This window comes from Pezoporus flaviventris, unplaced genomic scaffold (assembly GCF_033815535.1).
Source record: "Pezoporus flaviventris isolate CSIRO_AGI_PZ_B2104156 unplaced genomic scaffold, CSIRO_AGI_Pfla_v1 ptg000007l, whole genome shotgun sequence".
Classification (NCBI taxonomy): Eukaryota; Metazoa; Chordata; class Aves; order Psittaciformes; family Psittacidae; genus Pezoporus; species Pezoporus flaviventris.
In genome coordinates, this window is record NW_026892555.1 from 84,306,789 (window position 1) to 84,326,661 (window position 19,873).

General features: G+C 40.6%; 1 protein-coding gene across 1 annotated transcript in view; it reads right to left on the reverse strand.

The window, feature by feature from the left end:
- Positions 1-74: 74 nt before the first annotated feature.
- Positions 75-19,873, reverse strand: part of BCL2 (BCL2 apoptosis regulator) — a 98,155-nt gene continuing 78,356 nt past the window's right edge. Inside the window, exon 2 of the mRNA XM_061449306.1 lies at positions 75-4,853. Coding sequence (XP_061305290.1) covers positions 4,719-4,853 — 135 coding nt within the window. The 3' untranslated portion in view covers positions 75-4,718. The remainder of the gene's footprint in view (positions 4,854-19,873) is intronic.

The window sequence follows — 19,873 nt, forward strand, 5'->3', positions numbered from 1 at the left end:
TTATGGGATTGCGAACAAAATGTTTTGAGTAGTTTTTTATCAACAAATCCTAAACAATGCAAATGCAAACCAAGTAACTCACAGTGTGCTTTATTATTTTTTCACAATATTAACTAGACAGACATGGAAAGTTTAATGGCAGCATGTTCTTATAACATTTTAAAGACAAAGAACAACATAATCATATTAAATGATGATAAACTGACAAACTACATTACCATACATACATCATTCAAAGGTACTGGATAAACAATATCTGCTTATGTACATTTATGCTGGTGATAATTAAAATTCAAATATTCAGAAGAAAAAGAAAAAATATGCTATTTAAATTATAAAAATATACAGGGTTTTTGTGGAACTTTTAATGCTGTATAACTTTTTGAAACAGATTTCATTGTGTGATGAAGCTGCATTAACTTAGTATAGGAGTGTGATTTAAACCAAATACAGATTAAATTAGCTCTTTTGTCTTCCTTGTATTTAACCTTGTTTGAAAGAGAGATAGGAATGAAAAACAAAGCTAGGCTTTCACAATGAGACAGATTTTTTATACTCATAAATCAAAAGATGTTTAATTTTTCATATAGTAGTGAGCCATAAACTCAATAAAAATGAATCATTTTGCTAGCTTGTTTAAAAGTAGAGAGAGGAAAAAAAACTGTAGGCTTTAAACATGCTACTTCACTATACTTTTAATCAATAGGACATGTAGGTTTGTGGAGTGGAGTGCAGGTGCACAGCTAAGCAGAGTGTCATGCTTGAGGGTCAAAGCATGCAGTCGTTATGTATAGCTGACTCCCACTGCTTCAGATGGGGAGAACGCACGCATGCAAGTACTGGGTTACCGGGTCTGTATTCTTTGAACTGCTTCATCTTCATGTTTCCTTGCACATCTGGTTTCAGACATTTTTTTTTCCCTATAATTGTTCCTTTTTAGTGCAACCCTACTGAGGCTGTGTAATCCCCAGTCACAACAGCAAATCAACAAACTTTTATAGTGACTGGATAATTTTATAATAGCTTACATGTAATTTTGTAATTGAAAATTTTCAGTAATTGCAGTTGTGTAGCGCACACATTTGTAGCTGGTTTTAATTAAAAGTTATTTTCAGACTATCTTGAATAACTCCTGCATCACACAAAACTCTAGATTTTCTTACATACCAATGTCATGCTCCATATCTGCCAGCCCCTTTCCTCGTCTGTATATTCTCTGTTACCTTAACAGCCCCATTACTCCTTTGGTGGATCCAGTGCTTGTTCCATCACGAAACATCCTCTGTGTCAGCTCCGATTTCAGAATACTTAACTCACAATATTTTTTCCCTTGTTTTCCATCTGTTCCTACGTTACTGATCTATAACAGATCTTAGGTGATCTTACAGATTATTTTTTTTCAGAAGCAATATATTTTCCTTCGTTATTTTCTTAATAAATGGAGTGAAAAAGAATTAATGACAAATAAATCGAATACAGAAAAATAAAGTATTTATTCTAAATTCCTATGGATTTCCTGTTCTGCAAGAGACTGTCTTCAGAATTAACAAAGTTTTATAGTACAGAAAAATTGTGGAGTCTCTGTAATTTTTTATTCTGCCATTATATCATCCTTTTTCAAGGGAAAGGATGAAAGATGAATGAATTCCAGGTAGCAGTCCTCTTTAACCCAGGAGATATTTCAGACATGCCTTTGCTTCCCGCCACTTTTTGACCTCTTCCTTTGTTGTCCTCTGATCTTCGACATCAAACCAGCCTCAGAAGTGTCCCTCTTTTTTATTTTTTACTGTCACAACTTGGATATGCTGGGAGTGGTCAGCTGTGTGTGCATACATAGTGACAGAGAATGGACTTTGACTGAAGCATAGCCTTGGAGCACGGAAATCTATAAGGCATTTTGTGCGAAAAAAATCTTATGTGGAAGTGTGATGGAGAAGAAGAAAGACAGGAATTATTGCAAAAGAAATGCAGGAGTGAGAGGAGAGGATTTTATTAAAGAAGTTCAAGCTTTTATATACATTCAATGTTTTCTAATATGTTTCTTAATAAATGTATTATCAACTATCATTATACCTAATGCAGCCACAATACTGTACTATTCTGCAGTCAGAATGGGAAAACTCCATTAGCTCTTTAATAAAATAAAATCATCAACAGTCATCATCACGACTCTTCTTTTTGCCGGGTATTAACTAAGACACTGGGAAGTCCAGTGAGTAGACACAACAGAACACAAAATCCTCAGTATTTATTTCAACGTGTATCATGTGTCTTCTTCATATTATTTCTAAAGCAGCTTTAAAAAACTTTTGCCATTGGAAGGTATTAAAAAATAAAACCCATTCAAATTATCCTGGTAGTATAGCAGCACTGGAATTGATAGTTACTCTTTTACTACTTTTGACAATGTAAACCTTTAATAAAATAAACAATATTGAAACAATTTGAGGTCTAATAGTTCATGAACTTTAACGGGCATATGGGCACAAATTGAAACGAAGACTAGGTTGTGAAATGAAACATTAGCTCAATACCAGCCAGTTCCAGTTGTGAAACTGGCTGCAGACAAATTCGGCTTGGAAGCTGAAAAAAACCAAAGCCCACACTCAATTCACAATATTCAGTTGTTCCCATTTCAAATATTTTTCACATGAACCCTACATGAGCATGCCCACTTCTGACAGAAGCACTCTGAAAACACTGCAGGTGCTTTTTGTTTGATTGAGATTTTTCGTTTTTCTGTAATCAAAAGCATAGTTCACATTTTTGTGTTCTTAGAAACATTTCTATGTTTCTGTAAAATCAAAAGTAATTTCAAATTCAAAATATAAGCTCGCTCCATCTTTGCTCATACAAAGTGTAGGTGCCCCAACTAAATAGCAGTAAAAATGCTGAGATGTACAACTCTTAAAAAAACAAACAAACAAAAAAGCAGCTTTGAAGACACAACATCAACTACAGCCTTAACATTGAACATATTACATTCCCAAGTTAATGGAGAGATTTTGCATATAATGCCACAAAGTTATTCGGCTGAAACCTTGAGGTTGAATCTACAGTTTACTCACTGTATTTTTTCACCCTTAGAGCACTTACGTATTGTATAATACATTTTATCCAGAGCTTTGCAACCTTTCATGTCTGGACATGCCTTTACCCCCAAATCCCAGATTTCAAAAGTTTCATAGAAAAAATAGGCGCGCTTGACAAACATTTGAAGCTGGACATTTCCATGCCTCGGAGCAGCCCCTGGGACATGCTTCAGACTCTTCCTTCTGCTTTGTCGGGACTCCTGGCCCCCTTCTAGCTCATAGAAAGCCCCACTTTAAAATGCATTGACACATCTGGTTTCAGAACACAGATCTGTTTATAAAACTGTATACTGAGTACTCTGCATTAATTTTACTCGAGTTGCATTTTGTAACATGAGCAGATGACTTCACTGCCCCCCTTTTCCTCCACCCTATTTTCGCTTGAAACGACAGTAGGCACCTGCGTGATCGAGGTGTCAAAGGCTCTCTGTCCAGAGAGAGGATTTTGAGTTTCATCATCTTTTCTGCAGACAGTCTTAGGAAATGATTAGCATGAAATAATTTTGAGGGCGAGGGGCAGGAGGATAAAGCTCACTTTCTTTTCCTGTTATGAAAATGAACTTGATTTTGGTGTCCAGTTTGATAAACAAGGATAGTCAGAGCTAATCTGTAACTCAGCTGAGGTCTGCTTCTTGCCAAATAAAATTAAGATTTTTTTCAACTTTCAGGGATTTAGAGACCACATCTAATTGGTTTCAAACCCCTGGAGGAACTCAGTAAGTAAACAGGATTAGTTGCAGATACGAGCCCACTAAAGTGGGACACAGGTCAGGTCTTCAGACTCCAGCTCTGCTCTGTTGAAGCAGGCACTTTAGGTCTCCTGATGTTTCTCTGTCAGTAGCCACAAAAAATGTTTTACTGCTGAGAAAATCATTGGAACACAATTTTTACAAGCCCCAAAGATTTAACTTCACACTTCTGTTAAAAAAAAAATTATTTGAGTCAACATGTATCAGGGTACTGTGATTATGATGCGATGGTGCAACTGGTAACTTGAAAACGCATGTTTACAAGGCATAGGCAGTTGTATTTCCGACTGCTGTCCTGTAGGGACAACCAGGTGTCCTTCAAGAAGTTGCCATCCTGACTCCACGTATGTACCATGTTGAATCGATTATTCCGTCAGGTCTTGCCAGCAGGGCAGGGTGAGAGCTTTGTTCACGCTGACCTTGTCTTCCAGATCCCTCCCAGCCACCCGGAAAATGCAAGGAAAATCCACACAATTACACAGCCTTTAGCAGCTCAAGTAACTGCCCTCGTATGTATAAGCAGGTAGGTCTTTGTCAGTATATCTGCTCTTCAAAGATAAAATAATCTAGCCAGCTGCATTAATTGAAAGAGAACCTAAAAGACTTTGGGGCTCATTAAAGTTAAGAATAACAACATGATGTGATGACAGATACAACTTGCAGAGTTTCTGAAAATAGCAGGTTAAAATGTAAATATCTTTTAATAAATAATTTTCCTGCAATGTAAAAATAAATGGTATTTCCTTTGGCAGTAATAGCTGATTTAATCTTTAGCTGGGAAGTTGTTTTGCTCATAAAATATCATTGTGCTACAGAAAAAAAAATATTATTTTGTTATTCTGAAAGACTTTTGTAATCCACGATAAACTGGATGACTCTACTTATGTCCAAGATAAGCGCCAAGAGTGATGCAAGCTCCTACCAGAACCAGACTCAGGATAGTCTTCAGAGAGATCCAGGAGAAATCGAACAAAGGCCTCATATTGTTGCCATACAACTCCACGAAGGCATCCTAGAAAGGGAAATAATGGAATATCAGAATTGCAGTAACTTTTCCAGAGAGGGAAAACAACTTCTTCAAGCTCAGTGGTCACTCAGCAATCATGCCACCCAGCAACCCCCCACCCTCTCCCAAACCTATTAAAATAGTGATTTGGGAGCTATGGGTTTGTGCAGTGCTTGTCACAAAGTTCTGCTTATTTCTTTACAAATATTGCTGTACTTATGGTTGTGACTTCTGCTTTAGGCATGCCTAGTCTAATAGAAAATACAGAGGCAGCGTTTTTAAATACAAGTACCACCATTTTGGCTCCTGAATGTTGTATATACAAACATGCACAAAGGAGGTAAACAGACCTTCATTTTCCAAACCTTTAATTTCCACTGGACATGGGGCATCTATATTGCTGGTTGGCTTTGCTGAAAATAAGGCAGCATTTATTTGGTTTTCTTGTGATGTGCTCAGAAGACTGCATGTAGCACCCACAGATGTTTCTTCCATATGAACTAAAGCTGTTAGGCTTGTGTTACACCCCTCATGGTCTTTCACAGCTGTCACCAAAAGGTCCCGTGCTTCTGCTAATCATGCCTTGGATGTGGCAGTGGTCTGGCTGTAGGGTCCATTGGGCCAACCAGCTGGTATGACAGTCCTGAGCAAGAATTGTCTTGCCATGGGATTGTCTTGTCAGTCTGACTTGCCCTCCAGCCAAGACAATCAGGTAGAGGAAGAGGAGGAGAAGCATACAGTGATGCCATGTCTCATGGCTGACCACAAATCACGTTTCGTGAGGTGTAGGGGGAGTCATCTCCCTCAGCCCAGCCCAAACTACCCTGGGTTTCTTCTTTGAGCTGCAGTCCTCCATGTATGGACAGCTGTTTTGTAAAGATGCTGTGTGAAAGCCTGGAGGTATGTGTAGGCACCAAATGGAAATGCTGTTTAAGTAGCAAAGATAAAGTTTTTGTGACGCACAAATACGGTGGGATTTGATCGGACTAGTGATAAGACTGGTGATATTCTGCACGTAAAGCCTTTCTTTCAGGCTGTAATTCCTAATTAACATGAAGCTTCAGAGCATTCCTGAGACATAGATAAATCATACTGAGTGGCATGAAAGCAGCAAATATCAAGGCTGAATGGCTTTTAAAATGTGACAGAACTGATAGCATCGTTTAAGGCAACTCTTTTATTGTGCCCCCAAACTACTGAGATAAACCCATTAAAGAGCCATCTAATGTGGGGCTCTCCTTCTCTACCTTTACGACCTTGTTTTGTAATGTTGCTATGCTAGGAGGTAACGTGCCTTCTAAAAATGCATCTGTGTTATGGTTTCCACCATGAATTAAGGAGAGAAAGGTCTCTATTATTAATACAAACCTTCCAGCCAAGTTAATTTGCCATAAATTGTGTAGCTGAACTCGCCTCCGTCATTTGCCATCTCCCGTTGTCAGAATAAGAGAGTTTGTGGTTTTACCACGAGAGGGCGTGTAAGGTTTTTTAATATTTTGCCATTTTGACTCCTATTCACTGAGGCACTGAGTGAGATTCAAGAAAATAATAGGTATTTGCTTCCAGAATATGTTATTACATTAAGTAATATTGCTGCACATTGTAGGCAAGAGTGGATAGCAGTAGGTAAGACTCGGTAACAGAACTGCTATAGGCTTTGGCCAACTGATTGACCTGAAAATACATCTGCCTCCTGCTATTTCTCAGTGCTTCTTCCTCAAAGCAATAATTTTCAAACTTGGGTTTCCAAAGATATATTATTGAGTGAAAGCAGCTTAACCTTTGTGGAGGAACGTTTTAATACAAACTCTTCATTCCGGAGGAAATTTGGCAACTTTTGCTTAGCTGCCTGATCTTTCAAATAGACATTTGCAAACTCTGGCCTTAATATTCTGCTGCACTGTTGCAGAGCTGAAAAAGCATACACAGTTCGCTGTGCGGCTCTTTGTAAAGCTGCCTTTATTTCTCCTTAAGGCTATGATGTAACACAATATCCTAAAATGTTACAGACTGGGTACTAAATCCTGTTGTCGCCAGTGCAGGCTCACTGACTTCCACAGGAGCTTTGTCTGTATAGGGAGTTCAAGATCAGGCCTTATGAAAATACAACAGGGGTAAAGTTCAACAGTTGGTGATATTATTATGGGTAGAAAAGAGAGGAAATGAAAAAAAAAACCAAACCAAAACCATGGAAATGCAAGAGTCATGTGAATACATTTTAACATTAAGATTTTCATGGTTTCTTTCTGTGGGAAGGTCTCACTTCTGTATATTCAGGGAAGCTGACGCATACACAGTATCAATACCAAAATGAGCACATTTTGTGCTTCCCTGCTATCCCAGTTTAGAAACATTCCTCCCAGTCTGTCTGGGAGGCTATTTCTAATGATCTGGTAGAGCTCCTGGTATGGGTATGAAAATGGACAGAGGGTTACAGTAAAAGTCGAAGGCAAGGCAAAAGTACGGTATAACCTACGGCTCAAAAGAGGAATGTTAACAAAAACTGTGCAGCATGCAGTACTTTTCTGCATGAGGGTATTACAACAATAACATGAACCCAACCTAATGGTGTCTGCACTATATATTACAAGTAGCTCTTTATGATGGTTCCCCCTCCCCTTCTCAAACATCCTGATTAGACCTATTTCCGAAGCTTGTTTGAACAGCCTGTCACTATTTGTTTAAGTTTCAAACGTGTTTTAAATAAACACATGTCCATTTTATGTACTAAAACAAGGAGAGGGGGGAGGGAAGTATGACCCCTTGCTGCAAACTATTTTAGCACAAAAAGAGCCCTAAACAGAATCTCAGCTGTTTCATAAGGTTTCTCTCTTCTCTCCTTCTGTAAACCCATGTATTTGTCACTGGATTTTTGTCACCTAAACCGGTCTGTTTAAAATAAGAGAATCTCCGCTAAAATAAATAAGATTAGGAAAATTGCTTGAAACACTTGATGTCCTCTGAAAAGCACTCTTTATAATGAAAGCAAGGGTCCCCTTGGCAAATAGACCGAGGCAGGTTCTGGCTTGGTCAACCTTTCTTACGTAAGTCTTACATAACTGGAACGAAAATGGTTGCAGGCCTTGCTTTTAAGACCTTCAAAATTTAATGGAAAGTTATATCCTGGATATAAAATTCTATCAGGGCAGTTAAAATTATATGGAAAAGAACTCTTCATTCAGCTCTGTAAGTTTTTAAAAAGTCATTTCTTAAGAAGCTTTTATTAAGTCAAATCAGTCCATTGCTGGTTTACTATACAACTTTACACTGACTGTTTCTGAGAAGCAAGGAAAGTGGCAGTAGTGAAGGGAAAGAAGCTCTGCCTAAGCTGCTTTTAGCACCAAAGCACCTGAGATGCCTGTCTTTGCCTACCTAGGCTTGATTGTCAGGCCAGGAAGATTGCTCTGAGGGCACCCTTCGCTGTCCTCTTGCCTGATGAATTATATGCAGGGAGGACATAGCATTTTCCTGGCCAGAGTTCCTGGGATTTACAAGGAGCCCAGGGCAAAATTACCCTTGGAGGAGTAATAGTGCACTGAGACAAGGCAGTCTCAAAACAAAGCATCCGCATCACACTATCCTGGTCTTTCACTGGCCCAAATTTGGCAGCTCTGATCCAAGAAACAAATGTCATTTTTAATTACATGGTCATTCTTTGCTTGCGCACTCAGCCGAGTTTGTTCCGTCTCAGTTCTTTTGCAGCTCAGCCTTCACCCGTGCTTGAGAGGCAAGGCATAGATAGCTTCTCGTCCACAGAGAAGTACGTACTTCCCATAGGCTGAGCCCAGCGAAGCATTACGGATCTGATGTCTCCCTGCTGAAGATATGGAGGGAGAAGGCAGTTTCAGCCTGGCTTTTCTGACTGAGGGGGCGGTGGGGAGAGCAAACATGAGGAAGTAAAGGCTTCCTTTTTCTACCTGAATCAAACAGCTGGTGAGGAAGTGACTTTATTTCCCTCGTTATCATTGGGTTGGCAGGATATCCTCTTGAGCCACATTGTATTGAATGAAGAGCCAGTGAGAATTCCATTTTACTGAACAGCAATTGCCTTGCAGCTATTTTATGCTGCTCTCTCTGTGACTCCAAAACAAACAAACAAACACACACTAGCTCCCGACTTTTGAAGAAACTTGCACAGGTCTGAACAAGGCACCTTTGCTACCCGGAGTGGGAATGGCATTTGCGCCAATGCCAAGGTTTAGCAGCTGAATGACTTCCAAAACTCTTGCCTGCATACAAATGACATAAATCCTCATAAAAGCTTTCGTTCCTGAATGGTAACTCATTTCAGAAAGAGCCTGGGGAGGGAAGGAGGGAGAAGACAGAGCTGGCTAAATCGTCCCATGTTTTCTATGCAGTGAAACCTCATTAAAATGTCATTATGAAGCTAAAGAGAAAAGTTCTTGGAACACAAAAAGTAGGCAATCTGTAGCTGTTCTTTTCCCAAAGAGTTTATGGGTCTTTTACGCAAGTCTAAGTCATGAGTACATGCAAATCAGGATAGCTCAGGCCTTGATTGTGGTGTGCCAAAGTGTGGTTTTTTCACGAGGTCGGTATCTTTAGAGAGGCCGGTATCATTTTACACTGGGGAGTGCCAACACGCTGGCAGTCATGCCAGGTACACGTTATCGAATTACAATGGGAAGGAAAAGAAGGTGTCACCACACAAACCTTGCTGACCACGGGCACAGAACCTGCCTGGAGAGTGGCTTCAGCATGTGCACCTCTGATCAAATCCTCATCCCAAATATTTCCTTTCCTCCTTCGCTTTTGCCTGTGGTAGAAATGGCTTCTGACTTTGGACAAAACTGGTTCTCATCACAGTGGTCTTACCAAACTTCTCTGTTCCTTGTCCTGGCTATCTATTTGTATAAACTCTTGCATGGGTGAGCCTGTAATCTTGGGGGCATATCCTGCAGATCCTAGTCTTGCCAGGCTCACACTGAAGTCTCTGTGCATTGAAATCAGTGGAAATACTATTTGCATAAGGCTGACTAAACATGGCACTCAGATGGAAACATCGAAGGAGCAAGGACTAATCATGATTAGGTTTGTTCGTGAAAACTGATGCATATGCTTAGGAATATATAAATGTGAGTGGTTATAATAACAGGGATGACTATTCCTCCTGTCCATGCTCCTAGACAGTGACCCTGCTGGAAAGCAGATTTCCTCCAGACCTCTGCACCATGAAGCATAAACTGGGTAATGGTCACGACACCTCTTTAAACACATGATTTGTAAGGTGTTGATCATTCGGCTTGCATAGAGACCCATGCCGTGTTCAGACTAGGCTACATTCTTGTTAAACCAAGTCAGCCTGAGAAATGTTTCAGCAATTTAGTCTTGGCGTCTCTACTTAATTCAGTTAGACATGGCTCTGCAATATGCAAAAGCCCAGACCCAGTGGAGGCTGACTTGTTTTCTTATTCCTGGAAAAGCCGACACTAAAATGAGGTATTTCTGGCACCAGTATAATGCCTGTAATGTCACTACAGCAGCTAGCTGGTGGTATAAAAGGGGTGCTGCTTTTGAGGAAGCGGTATTAGCATTAATGAGAGAAAGAAGGTGGGAAGGCCTTCTGGACAAAATCCTTGATGTTCAAACAATGTGTACCCTACTTGGGTAGAGTGCTAGAAACTGTGTGTAAATCCTACCTAGAAAACAAATGTGTCCTTGCACATATTTTCGTGACTCTCAGTTGCACTGAAAACTATTCAGTTTGAGACTACCTTCTTCTTGTTCTACTCACATTTATCAAAGCTGTTCTAGACAGTTTTCATTCACATACAACAGTAAACTTGGGAAACACCAATTTGTGGATCACTTTGGAGGACAGAACAAGTGTCACTGAGTTGCTGTGGGGACTCATCTCATGCTGTAACATTGCTCTTACACCTGCATCCTGAAAAGAAGCTAGATGCATTAGGACCCTTGCCAAATGTTCAGAATGACTTTAGCATGAAAACAATGACAAGAAGGGTCTTCATGACAACAGATACATGTTCCTCACAAAATCTTGTCTAAATTCTCCATCTTGCTCATAACTTACTTCCAGTATGAGTCCTCTTATACTGGAAACAGCCTACCTAATTTAAAAGTCCAAATGTGAAGATGTGGCTGCAGCAGATACACTGGTAATAGAGGGAAATGTGAACACATCCCCCATTACGTTCCCTGCCTGCTCCAGCTGCCTGTGCTGTTCTCGGGCTGCTGCAAGAAGAGTTAAATCACATAACCGCCTCAGAAATGGGAACCGAAAGTAGCTGCTTGTAGAAATGCTCAAAGCGCTGCGGCAGTGTTTGTCATCGAGGCCATGGAGGGTTTTATTCAACAAGTGTGTCCAGCTGTGCTGGGCTGGAGGCACAGGTATCAGCAAAGGTAGTGAGAGGAAAGCAAGACAGCAAGGCTGTGAGCCTGGTGAGGACGGCCTGGCTTGGGGTGGCCCCAGCCAGAAAAGCCAGAGTGTGCATGCAAACAAGTAGGGTAGAATCAAACCAGTCTGAGCAGGTTGGCCCATTGGCTGAGCCACGAGGGAGCAGTCATGCATTTTTCTGCTTCTTGTTTTAACATCCCTCAGGGAAACACTCGATCCCGTGTTTGTTGTCTCAACACTCCATTCTGATCCAAATCCCTTTGGCTTGACTAACTCGTGCTCAGCATTGAGCAAGAGTAGCACAAAGCTGGGGCGGCGGTCTTGGCGGTCCTTGGTGCAGGTCACGCAGAGCCACCAGCACCTTCTGCTGATGTGCCACCCACTCCTCATGTGGCTTGAAGCAGGCTCTCGTCTATTTCTGTATCTTGTGACAATCACCTGATTTACAGAGCTGATGATGAGACAACACAGCTAAGACTATGATAAAGTAACCTCATGATAAATCTGCAATTTAATGAGTAAGTGCAAAAAAAGCTCGTGCTGTAACTTCAATGGACAGTTACACTTCTACCAGCAGCCACCTGGAAAATATGAATTTGCGCATATGTTTTCTTTGGCAGCCTACACCTCATTAGCAGCCCAAACCACTTCTGCTCACCTGTAAAAGCCTTATTTGAGGCAGAGAAGAGGCAGCATTTTTTGGTCGTTGCTTTCTCTTGCCATTTCCTAAATCAGCCCTTGAGTGCCGTAATCCACTGGGAATGGTGTCAGTAGTGTTCAAGGCCAGGTTGACAGAGTCTTGGGTGATATGATCTAGTGTGAGCAGTGCCTGCCCATGGCAGGGGGTTGGAAATAGATGGTGTTAAGGTCCTTTCCAACTCAAACCGTTCTATGATTTTGTGATTAGCTCTAGAGGAGGCAGACATGTCCTGGCAGTCAAGCAGCCTGACAGAGCAAGCTGCATGTGCCCCCCTTCCAACACAGCGGACACATGAGACGTGGCCTCTTGGTGGCTTGCTCCCTGTTTTCATCCTTTCACAGCTAAGTGATACTGGGAAATTAAAATAAGGGGAAGCTCCCGGTCTGCATCTGTTTGGAAGAGATTGATTGTGGTTTGGATGCCTCCCCTCCACTCCTCCTTCTTGTCCTTTCTGTCCTGTTCACCACTTGCACAAAAGCACAAGACCCAAAAGACAAATGAACGGTGAAGGAGTGGGAAAAGGAATGATGAGAGTCTGCACAGACTGAGGCAAGTGGGAATTTAGACAAAATGAATTGTCTAAATAGGACAGCCAAAAATTGCCTGTTGCCACAATAAGCTGGATCCTACTTTAAAGCCAAGGTAGTTTCATGAGTAGCCTTGCCTTCTGGGGGCTCATAGGTTAAGGTTGGCTGGTAAATCTTGAATTTTTGGGTTCACCCAGAAAGTCCTTTGCCAAATGTTATCAGGTAAAAGCTAACAGAGACCATATGAAAAAACAAGGAAGAGTCATAATGTAAGAATACAAAGAATACAATTCACAAAGACTTTGGAAGGACTTTGTTTTGTTATTCAAAACAGCTCAAATTCATTTGCATACACAGTTGTAATCCATTAACTATGACCTTAGATTTGTTCAAGTGCCACCACATAAACCCAAAGTAAGAAGACTTAATAAAATGCAAACCACCTCTGCCCCTCCACCTTCAAAACCAATACCAAAAGAAACAACAGGCATCCTACAGAAGTGGCATCTTCTCCCATCCAAAAGCAAGTACCACTGGGATGTCTGAAAGCAACATACCTCCTACCCTTATGTATAATTTAATTCCCCTGTAAAAAGAAATGATACAAGACACAGCACAAATTCTGTGTTTCCTTTTAGCAGGAAAGTTTAAACTGAAAAATGTTAGAGTCTAGTAAAGCAGGAGAAAAAGGATTATTCTGTTCTTCAGGGGCTTTGCTGGTGTCACTGTTCTGGCCAAATCCCTTGATGGACACATGGCTTATACCAGCTTCAGGAGTGTGCCAGCATGGTTGAAGTACCTCCCAAACAGTGCGAGTTATACTAGCAAAAGGACGACTCTTTGGTGTAAGTCTACGTAAGTCTACATAGTGGGGAAGGGAATAATGCCAAAATAGTTATCTTTGTAGACTAGGGATGTGATTTTTTCCCCATGAGATAGTTATGCTGGCCAGACTTTGTCATGTAGACCCTAGGAACTTTTATTTGCAAAACAAGACTGTAATTTATTTTAACCAGATGTTCAGCACTGATCTGTGTCTGTGAATTCACAGTGCACTCCAAGTAATTTTTACTGTGAAAGACATATACCTTGGACACCGGTAAGATGTTAAAAATATAGCACTGATACTTAAAGGCTGTGATGGGCTTTTCTTTCCTTTTGGTGGTGATGGGTAGTTCCCAATGAAGTCAGCTGGTGTTCCGGGTATTGAGTTTTGCTCCCATCAATCGAATCTCCTACATGTCCTGTCTCAGCTCTCCCAGCTATCAGATGTTCACATCAGTTGCTGGAGCAAGTCGTGCAGTTCCTTACAACCTATTGGCTGCTGGGAGCACAGGGTGAGAGCTGAGGTGACCAGGATCTCTCTTTATTTTTTCAGTAAAGAGCAGGAGCTACCAGTGCAAGTCCTCTGAAAAAAACAGATGTCTGTTTTCTTTTGTGCCTGGTGTTCTTGAGATGAGGCAGAGGCTGGTTCTGCTACAGGAGAATGATCAGCAGAGTGGTCACATAGCTGTCACTGGAGCCTGATGTACCTATCACTGTCAACAAGTTACACGTACACAGTTTTGGGAACAGCTGAAATACAGCTTAGCCTGCATTCCTATGGCCAGTCATTCAAAGCAGAAACTAAAGGATTTGGATAACTGCTGCTTCTTTTTTTTTTTAATAAGCCTGCATGTCCTTGCAGATCATTCACAAAGGCCTGAGCATTTCTGTTTCCTGTTGACATCCTTTGAAAGGGAGAATGCCAATGGAAATTGGATCTTTTAATGAACACTTTCTGTGGGCAGCAAGTCAGATGAAAATTCACGAAGGATTTAAATCTATCATTGTGACCTTGAACTAACAGCATGAGGAAGGATAAGGCTGTTAACTTAGGCAGGAGAGACTGGTAATTACTTCATGTGTTGGTGTTTCCAAGTAAGTAGAAATTCATGCAAAATTTCAGATATTCAAAGGAAATAATAAAAACAAAACTTGGAATATCAGCCAAGAAAAAAAAAATAAATGCATTACCTATGAAATCAGTTTTGAAAGCTTTCCCACTTTCTCAAATAAATAAGACCCTGCAGATTGAAAACTGCAGATCAAAATTTATGTAAGCTCCTAAACTTCATAATTTACTATTTTCAATACTTCTCAGTGCAGGTGGGTCCACACAGCAGAATGCGGTTCTATGGAGAGGAAGAGAAATTTGACTTTGCACTGAACAGCCAGGTATAGGGCTGTCAACCACTTATAGGTATATTAGAATCCTACTCCAGGTGGGCTAATTATTCCTGCTGTGAAATCAGTGTGACCACTGTTCAGGGACACTTCAAGTATCCCTGTGCAGTGCCGTGCTGTGCCGTGCAGATGTGCCCTGTGGCATTACTGGAGAAAAAACTATGGATCTGGCTGTGCACAGAGTCTTACAGCACTGCCTTCCCTGTACAGCAATGTGTGCTGTGACTCTTGTGCCAGCAGCTGCTGCTGAAGGGCCAGTCTCTCTTGCCCAGTCACTTCAAAGTAGTCTCAAGAATTTCATTAAAGCATTAATCTGCAATTAAAGACCTACCCTTTCTTAAAAGCCAGAGGATGGATTACAAGAGCTAAGGGATTCACATGTTGTAGAAGAAGAACGACTAAATCTGGAAGTAGGTACAGCAATCATCTAGAGGATGACCACAAATAACTCCTGTCTGCAATGACTTCCTGGGTCTCTCTGGGTGATGACCCCTGCCCATTTTGATGCTTTTTTCATGGGAATTTTGCCATTGCTGTCATCATGCTACAAGCATTCACCCCCAGGTCTTTCTTCACTGATATCTGCTGCTTCTTCCCCTGAGTGGGAAGGCAGAGGGATGGTTTCCATCAGCTTTTTATGAATAGGGGCTTCCTGCCACAGGGAATTCTTTCCAGCAATTCTCTCTTCCAGCAATTTATGGCTGGAACCTAATGCATAAGTGACATAACCCACCCATGAAAGCAGCCTTCAGAACCTCCTATAATCAACTGTTGCTGCTATAAGTTTAAACAAACCCAGGAAATCACATGCAAAATTCTGTCTGTTTTGGTATCTAATCTTCTTCTATCTAGGTTCTTATACCACACACATTGCTGTGGTATCTGAGCATCTTGGTGCCTGGATGCAATTCAGTTAAACCCTTTTCAAGCTAGCTGTCTAAGCTGCACTCCTAACACTTCTCCTACATGCAGCCAACAGTTTTGCTATGAGCAAACTGTGAAGAAGCTTCTTCAAAGGCTCCTTGAACGTACCAGCTTCACTTGTTTTCTTTTCCCAGATAATGCAAAGTTGGGAAACCTGCCAAGCATCACACTAAACCAAAAGAGACATTCAAATTGCAGTGAGTACAAGAGCCAAAGGAGCCCAGCCTGCCAGAATGTTATTGTAGCATTCTCAAGAAGCTCACGGCATTAAGACTTCATTTTCTTGTGTGCCTGTCTGTCTAGAAGATGCTCCACTGGAGGCCAGAAAGTCATCGCTTCCTCAATATTAAATACAAGTGTCTTAGCCAACTACAAACCATTTGTTAGTTTCAAACTTTCAAGTCAGTTTTCTTTAAGATTTGAGGCGTTTGATCTTGCAGTTGTTGTTGCTTGAAACAGAACTTCTGCTTTCAAGAAGATTTTAGATACACTCTTTTCTGATGACCATACAATCAAAGCAAGGCCACAGGCAGGGAACAAAAGTCAAAAAGGTGTTGAAAAGAAGCTGTATTATTTCTGAATGAGAAATACTAGATATGGGCTTGACTGATTAAAGCCCAAGAAAGAGAAAAGAAAAAGATCAGAACTTATCTGTGCTTTAACAGTAAGTGGCAATCCTCCCCCCAGGAGGAACCATTTATACCATATTTTGGTATCATATCAAAGCGTATTCTGACTCATTAACTGAAATACGTTGTGGTGGTGGAAAACAGTTATATCAGCAAGATTTTGTCTACAGAAGGGTTTGCAGCAGTATAATTTATATCCATTGAAAAAGTCAAATGCATAGCCAACATGGGTGTACAGCGGAATGCTATTTTGGGCTAAAATGTGTTTGATTTTTACAAATTTGTGTTTTAGAAGTTCCTGCACGCCTATATAGACAGCAGTTAAAAACAAAACAAAACAAACACAAAACAAGCATCAATACACTAAAAGAAAACTAAAGGCCATCCCTTTTTTTTGGCTATTTATTCCCACAGCTTCAACCATAGAGCTGGAAGGAAGGGAAAGAAGCTGAAGTCTGTGATCACAGCATTAAGTTGATTTGACTATTAGAAAACTTTAATTTAAATGTTCCCCACGGGGATTCTGGTATTTATTTCCTTATTTACTTCTTGAGCTTATTTAATGCTTTGACCTGAAGGAAGAATTTGCACAAGCAAGAGGATTAAAGGTTCAAATTAGTTAAAGATGAAACAAATCTATTGATTCATTAAAGCCCGATGTCCTCAGTGTCAACAGTAATACCATCATATATTCAACTGTTAATATGCTTGAAGTGAAGAAAGAAGTAATTTTCAGCATAGGTTACAGATGGCTTTTGATTGAAAAAAATACACTGCTCCTTTGCATCCTTTTCCTGTCCCATCCAAATGGCCTTCCTATGTAGGTAGCAACCATGGGAGGGTTAATGAGTCTCTTCTCACGCCTGCCTGACCCTGTTCTTCAGCTATTCCTTGTTGTGATTCCTTCTCTCTATGGGTGTGCAACCTTCCCTCATTCATTACTTTTGTTATCACTATTCACACATTCAGAACTACCTTGCACAGTGTGTACACAAGTTATGCCTTTCCTTGCTGGCATATTGCTTATTCCTGTCTGTTAAGTTGAAGTTAGTGGAGACAAATACGTGATTGTCATCATGCCAGCTAATCATTCTTGAGCTGTGGTCCCAGCAGGTTTTAACTGCAGCTGGCTGCCACAATGCTGAGTGCAGCCTAGGTGGATGCAATTGCCAAGTCACTGTGGGCATTGTGCCAAGGGGACTCTTCAAGGTTGTGTTGTGACACAGTGGTAGCTTGCAGTGAAGACCAGCCCTGCCTAGCATTCGATGAGGCTATAATACCCAGTTTGTGTCTCAAATAAACCTAAGATGAGGTGGTGTTCCTCTAGAAGCAAGCAGGGTTAGGTAGGAGCGTTTGAAACAAGACTTAGTACAAACACCAGTTATGTCTGGTTTGCTGTGGAGCCAACACAAAACCGTGCTTGGAAAGTGGAGATACCTGAGCAATGTGCAGCTATAGTTCAATGAATCCTGTTCAATGAATCCTAATATGTGGAAAGTGTGTGGTGTCTATGTGCTTTATCAAGAAGCTGGTACCTGGTGAGCCACATGAGAAGCTCTCTGAAAGCTTTCACACTCCTGGGAGGAAAAGCAGCTCATAAAGTTGTGTTTAGTACTTCACCTCTGGCCAAATTTTAAGGGTAGATTTAGGAGAAGAAACATGAAGTTGCTCTTTGTTGAATTTCTTAGATATTAAAATATGCACTTATATTACAGTTTTTCAAGAAAATGAAACAGCAACCCCTCGAAAAGATAAAAGGTATGACCTGTGAACACAGGAGCTGCTGTATTGAGTTAGCCTTGTGGCCTACCCACCTAGACATTAAAGAGTCAGTGAATGAGCTACAATCAGTTTGTGATTAATACATGAGTTAAGACTAGTTTCTTCCTTTTGTGTGTCACTTTTCCAAGATGCTGTAGCATCAAGTGTCAAGAAATTTCTCCTCTAACCTGTGTGCCTCCCGATCTATTTGGCCAAGCACAGGGGAGTATCCAAAGTCCCTATTATGACTATTTTGTTAATAGTTTTTTTGAGTTCGACACTGCTCAATCCATTTCCACTTCTTAATCTGGATATTAGCACCAAAGATCTGCTAATGTCTTTATTTTCTGGAAGTTGTTAAAATGCTTTGGAATTTCTACTTTAGTATTTATTTATTTGTCTTCAGAGATTCAGTTTCATAGTCTTTCCCACTTAAAGTTCAGCTAAATAATGTTCACGTTATTCTTCTGTACAGTGGTATCTCCCCTGCCTCTGTGGCCAGTCCTTCTTTGTTGAATAGTTTCTGTTGTCTCATTACATTTCCCTACCACCCATTATTATTGAAATCATCCTGCACAGCAAAATACTCTGTTTTTCTTTTGCTTTTAAGCTTGTTACATTTGTCTAAATACTTACACTTATTCAACTCCTTTTTCTGATACCTTCCCAGTTTTATTGAATTCCCTGTTATGCATTTACCAAAATTACGACTCTCTGACGGTCGTAATTGGCATCATGTTCTCTGAATTCACAAGATGCTGCCATATATACAGATGTCTTTAATAGGCATATCTGACTAATATGTTCCCCAGATCCTCATAACTTCTGGCTTATTTGTAGGATCTACTTCTGTTCTGGTCCTCTCCATTTTCTAGCCTCTCATTTCCCCTGAAGGTTTCCTCACTCTCTATCTAACAAACTAAAACGCCTTCTTGAACAGTCTTTACTGGTGACACTCAGAACTGGCATAGATCTCACTGCCTCATCAGGCTTGCATGTGAAGCAGGGAATAACTGAGTCAAAACCATTAGCCTTGTCTCAGACACAGAGTTTTCTATCTAGCCAAATGATGTTAGTTCCCAAACAGTCTCTCTTACTTACTGGTAAGAAAAGCTCATCCCGTGTCTCATGACATCCATTGTTTTGGCTGCAACTAAGAAGTTTGCTGTGTTCATGTTCCTCACAACTGCATTCCTGGAGATAACTGGGGTTATTTATCTCTCCAGTCTCATTCTGACTGGTAGCAAAAGCCATCTTCAGTTGCAAAGAATCGCATTTTCTGCCAGAGAAGTGTGATCTGACCCTCCATTCTGTAGCCGAGCTTCTCTTTCACCAGGAGGCTGGCTTCTTAAAACTAAGCATTGGCCAGAGTGTGCCTAAAAGCCACTATTCCCCTCCCATCTGACCTTTCAGCTTCTGAGCTTCCTCAATTTCTTACAGACATCTGCAGAACTTCAGAACATTTGAAAGTAAAGAAGCAGAAACTGTAAGTCAAGGGTCCTTAACAGAAGGTAAGGTATTTTCAACAGTCAGAATAAGAGTTACTATCTTTGTATCTACTTGCTTAAGTTTTAATAAAAACAGTGGGCTTTTGGTTGGGCAAATAACTATCAGAACTGTATTGCCCAAGAAAGTTCTTTCTCATTCTCACTGTAATGTATCACATTTCCCTGAATGTTCAAAAAATACACTTTCAAGTGAGATTCCTAAACACATGAGTAGACACCTAAATAAACAGACTGAGTTCCACAGGGGGAATCTCCTGTAGTCTTAAGTTAAGTAGGTACCAAGCACTGAAAGCCGTGGGCCACGTAATACATTACAAAGCTAAAATATGAATGAAGACAGAGGAAGTTCAATTCCTGATCCCTTTTCTAAAATGT